This window comes from Meleagris gallopavo, chromosome Z, assembly GCF_000146605.3.
Source record: "Meleagris gallopavo isolate NT-WF06-2002-E0010 breed Aviagen turkey brand Nicholas breeding stock chromosome Z, Turkey_5.1, whole genome shotgun sequence".
NCBI lineage: Eukaryota > Metazoa > Chordata > Aves > Galliformes > Phasianidae > Meleagris > Meleagris gallopavo.
In genome coordinates, this window is record NC_015041.2 from 44,400,674 (window position 1) to 44,404,490 (window position 3,817).

Below are 3,817 nucleotides of genomic sequence, written 5' to 3' on the forward strand. Positions count from 1 at the left end.
AAATTATGACACTTCTTTTTAATATAATTTTATGACAAACAAATTTGAATTTTAAAGATGAAGAAGCCTGACAGTATCCCTTCAAAAAAGCAATATCCTATAAACTAACAACTTTTGAGTTTTGTCTACGTTGACTCATAAAACATCATCCCCCTCAAAATGCAAGACAATGAAAGGGTTACGCGGCGTCTCAAAAAGCCACCCTGCTGCCTTACATTTAAAAGCTGTAGAGACATACCACTTAAGCCTAGAAATTCCACAGAGGAAATGGACCAGCACCTAAAGAGGTGTCGGTGTTCTGCACAGAGGCCCAGAAAATAAGGTAAAGCACTGTCAGAAGATACTTGTTTCACCATGTTCCTTGAACTAAAGATGGTGGGAGAGGGAGGAGTCTGATATGAGTTAAAGGGTGTGATAATAACATAAAAGTAAGGAAAAACAGAGTGAAAGAGACAAAGAGAATCAAAATGACAGTCCATAGGACAGACAAAACAACACCAATATGTCCTTATGTTAGTAGAGAGCTCAGAAATCTGCAATGTATTCAGATACTATAGGAGCTCATGGAGCATGCATTAGTCTTGTAAAAGATGTGTGGTAAAACATCCGTATTAAATGAATCAGAACAATCAGTGCATTCATTAAAAGCAATTTAGATCTATTTTTAAAGAATGCAGTCACAAAAAGAGAGTGCTAAATGGAACAGAAAGTAAGCAATTATTATATTGATATATTCAAATGCAGCCCTTTCTGACCTTGTATGTTTTGGAAATATTACTTGATTTGACTCTAAAGATAAATAATGGGTTCCTATTTTTCCTAGTATACTAATTTTCCTTCAATAAGCACTGCAGTGTGAAAAACTTCCTATGTATTCCAAGTGAATATAGTAAAAGACTACCTTGCCTCTTAGCAAAGCAAGACAAAAACATACACTTTCTTTAACTTTGTTTCTGAACAAATTCATTTTGAATCTAACACAAAATGCTGATGATTTCCACTGCAGTTTCAGTGATGTCATCATCACTGAGCTCAGCCAGTGGCCTCACGTATTTTAAAACTACAGGTAAGAAATCTGGAAAAGCTACTTTAAGATCAGGTGGATACTGAAGACTGAGTTTGGTTTTCGTGAACAGGATATATTTTGGTCCTATTTAATCATTTATAAAGTTAGGCAGGAAATAGTTTGCTGAGAAAAAGGAAGATATACCTCTGTCCTATGTGTTATATGAGACCTTTTTTGTAAATATGTTAGTCTGAAGACAATCTAACTCTCACTCTTGAAGCTCGAAAGGTCAATGTAAGCAACAGGCAATTCTCTTGCTGTGACTTTTTTAGTGCAAGATATAAGTAATTTGCACATCTGATGAGACACATGAAAAGGTAAAATAAACTTTCATCTGATGATAAATATAGCAATTAAGCAGGAATGGAAACAAAATGTCTTCTTTATATTTTTAATTTAGCATCACTTCAAGAAGATAGTCATAAACTCAAGTTGTCATTTCAGTGATTTATTTTAGGATCAGGTGGCTGATTCTGCATCAGGGAAACAGCTCAGCAGGAGAAAGGTGAAGAAGAAACAGCGGCAGCTATCAAGAAGTGTATGCCCAATAAAGATCAGATTTATTTCTGTTTTTTATCTTGCTCCATACAGTCTTGATTACATGAGAAATCGGGGACAATAATTTATTACTGAGATCATGATTAACAGTAGCACTTCAATTTTTTCAAGAATTTTTCTGAGGAATGAATTTTGATGTTATATTTTAACTAATGAATGGTAGAGAAGGGGATTAGGATATCTAATGATTACAAATATATTTGGAATTGTGCTTGAAGTCAGGAATGACAGACGGCTGGATGATACTGTACACCCCATATTTGAAATAAAAATAAAAGGGATGAAGCAAGGAACCTTTTGTTTTTGTTTTTAAAATAAAAGCAAAACGTACCATTGGTTGGGTGTCGAGCAAATGAGATAGAAAACCTTTTAACAGCAGAACCGCGTGTGGTGTCTAAGAAAGAGAAAAACAGGTACCTGAAATTTGTAACAGCTACCAAAAGAGGGACATTTTAAAAAAGGAAAAGAAGAGGAAAGAAAAAAAAAGATGAGAAAGTATTAGAACTGAGTGGCATGCAGAAGGGATCAAGGAAAACGGCTAAAATCTAAATAGAGGTTAAAAAGAAGAAAATTTGGATTGCTGCTAACTACAAGATGTGTAATGAAGTGTATGAAAACAAGCAGAATGAGCTGGTGATTCTGGCATACAACGTTATATCAAGTTTGAGTTGAACATTGAGTAGTGAACAGTGAGGGGGAAACAGCATGAATACCATCTCACCTCAGAGCTATAAAGGTGTCCTCTGGCACTTCAGAACATTTATGTTCTGAAATCTAGTGAAAAACTTTCTTCTCTACCCCAGATTATTAAAAACTGAAAACCTCCTGCTCTTATGTAATACAAACCCCACTGAAAAACAAGTCAGGAATCCTAAAATTTTCACCATCAGTATTTAAATTATCACTTTGTCATTTCTTTCATTTCTTACTCCAGGTAATTTACTTCAGGATCAATAATTGATGATAAAACCTGACATTTAAAATGAGAAAAGAAATTCAAAACTAAAATCTTAATTTTCTTTTTTTAAAAAAAGACATTTGTTGAAGTTATCTGATACGTATTACAATTTTGTGAGCTAATGTTCAATTCAAGACAGAAATGAGAATTAAATATGCTGTTGTTACACATAAGCAAGCTATGGGCAATTATGAAAGAACAGAACCTCATATAACTAATACTAAGGCAAAGGATTCTAGGATTCCATTAGAAAAAGATTTATCTTTAGAGGTTTAATGTGGCACATGGGTTTGTGCGTGCATGTGCGAGAGTGTGCACATACCATCTACGAAGCCAGAAGAAGTCAGCTTTTTACGATGAGTACGAGCATAATCCTGTAGGTTAGGTGCACTTGAAGAACCCCCGAGCACTGAGGTGCTAAACAGGCCCGCACAGTGAGACCCTGATGGGAGTTAGAGAAAATACATACAACAACCAGGTGTTCGTCCATTCACATTGGGGACATGCAGCATGCAAGCACATGGCTCTTACCACACAAAAGGCAGCTTTTGGCAGTGCCTTGGACAGGTTCACAATATGCTTGTAATGTCAGAAGTACTTGTAGGCTGAAACTACCATAATTTATTGTGCTTCTACTCATGAGACAGCACTCTCTGCCATATGTGCAAAGAGAGGACTGAGTTTAACATAGTGACTTCTTATCCTGTTTTCACATTTGGTAAAGAAAAGTTACTAGTTAGCATTAATGTAAATATAATTAACCAAAACAAAAAAACAAAAGCAAGAAGATGATGTGAGTCTTGTGTGCTTTAAAACCTGCAGTTCTGAAACAATATGAACTGGGAAAATACTGCTCATTGCTTTCATCCAAATCAGCTTTTGAAATGACAGGCTGCAATGAAGTATGCACGCATTTCCACAGATATGGAAATATTTCCCCTTTAACTCAAACAAAACATAAATCAAATTGGAAATACTCTATTCATAGTCCATCTACCATCATTGACAATGTCAGAAATTGAAAACGTCTAAGAGTTTACAGTGTTTAGCTTGACTTCCTTTCCAGAGAAGACATTGGTACATCTCCATGCAAGTAACAGTCCTTTGTTACAACTCATACAATCCTGCCACTGGAATGGAAGTTTTGACAAATCACTGAAAGCCACATAGAGAAAAATAACTTTCATAATTCACTGTATCCGGAATTTACATAGGACATTGACTGAAATGGAGAA

The 3,817-nt window shown here is 35.3% G+C and overlaps 1 protein-coding gene across 4 annotated transcripts in view; it reads right to left on the reverse strand.

Moving 5' to 3' along the window:
* Positions 1 to 3,817, reverse strand: part of PPIP5K2 (diphosphoinositol pentakisphosphate kinase 2) — a 90,280-nt gene that overhangs the window by 5,851 nt on the left and 80,612 nt on the right. Inside the window, exons 27-28 of one of the 4 annotated variants that reach the window (XM_019610574.2) lie at positions 2,905 to 3,024; positions 1,956 to 2,018 (exon numbers count right to left, since the gene is read on the reverse strand). The exons of 1 other annotated variant lie outside the window; for it this stretch is intronic. In XM_019610574.2, coding sequence (XP_019466119.1) covers positions 1,956 to 2,018; positions 2,905 to 3,024 — 183 coding nt within the window. The remainder of the gene's footprint in view (positions 1 to 1,955; positions 2,019 to 2,904; positions 3,025 to 3,817) is intronic. 2 more of the 4 variants (XM_019610575.2, XM_031557341.1) reach the window with 2 other exon arrangements.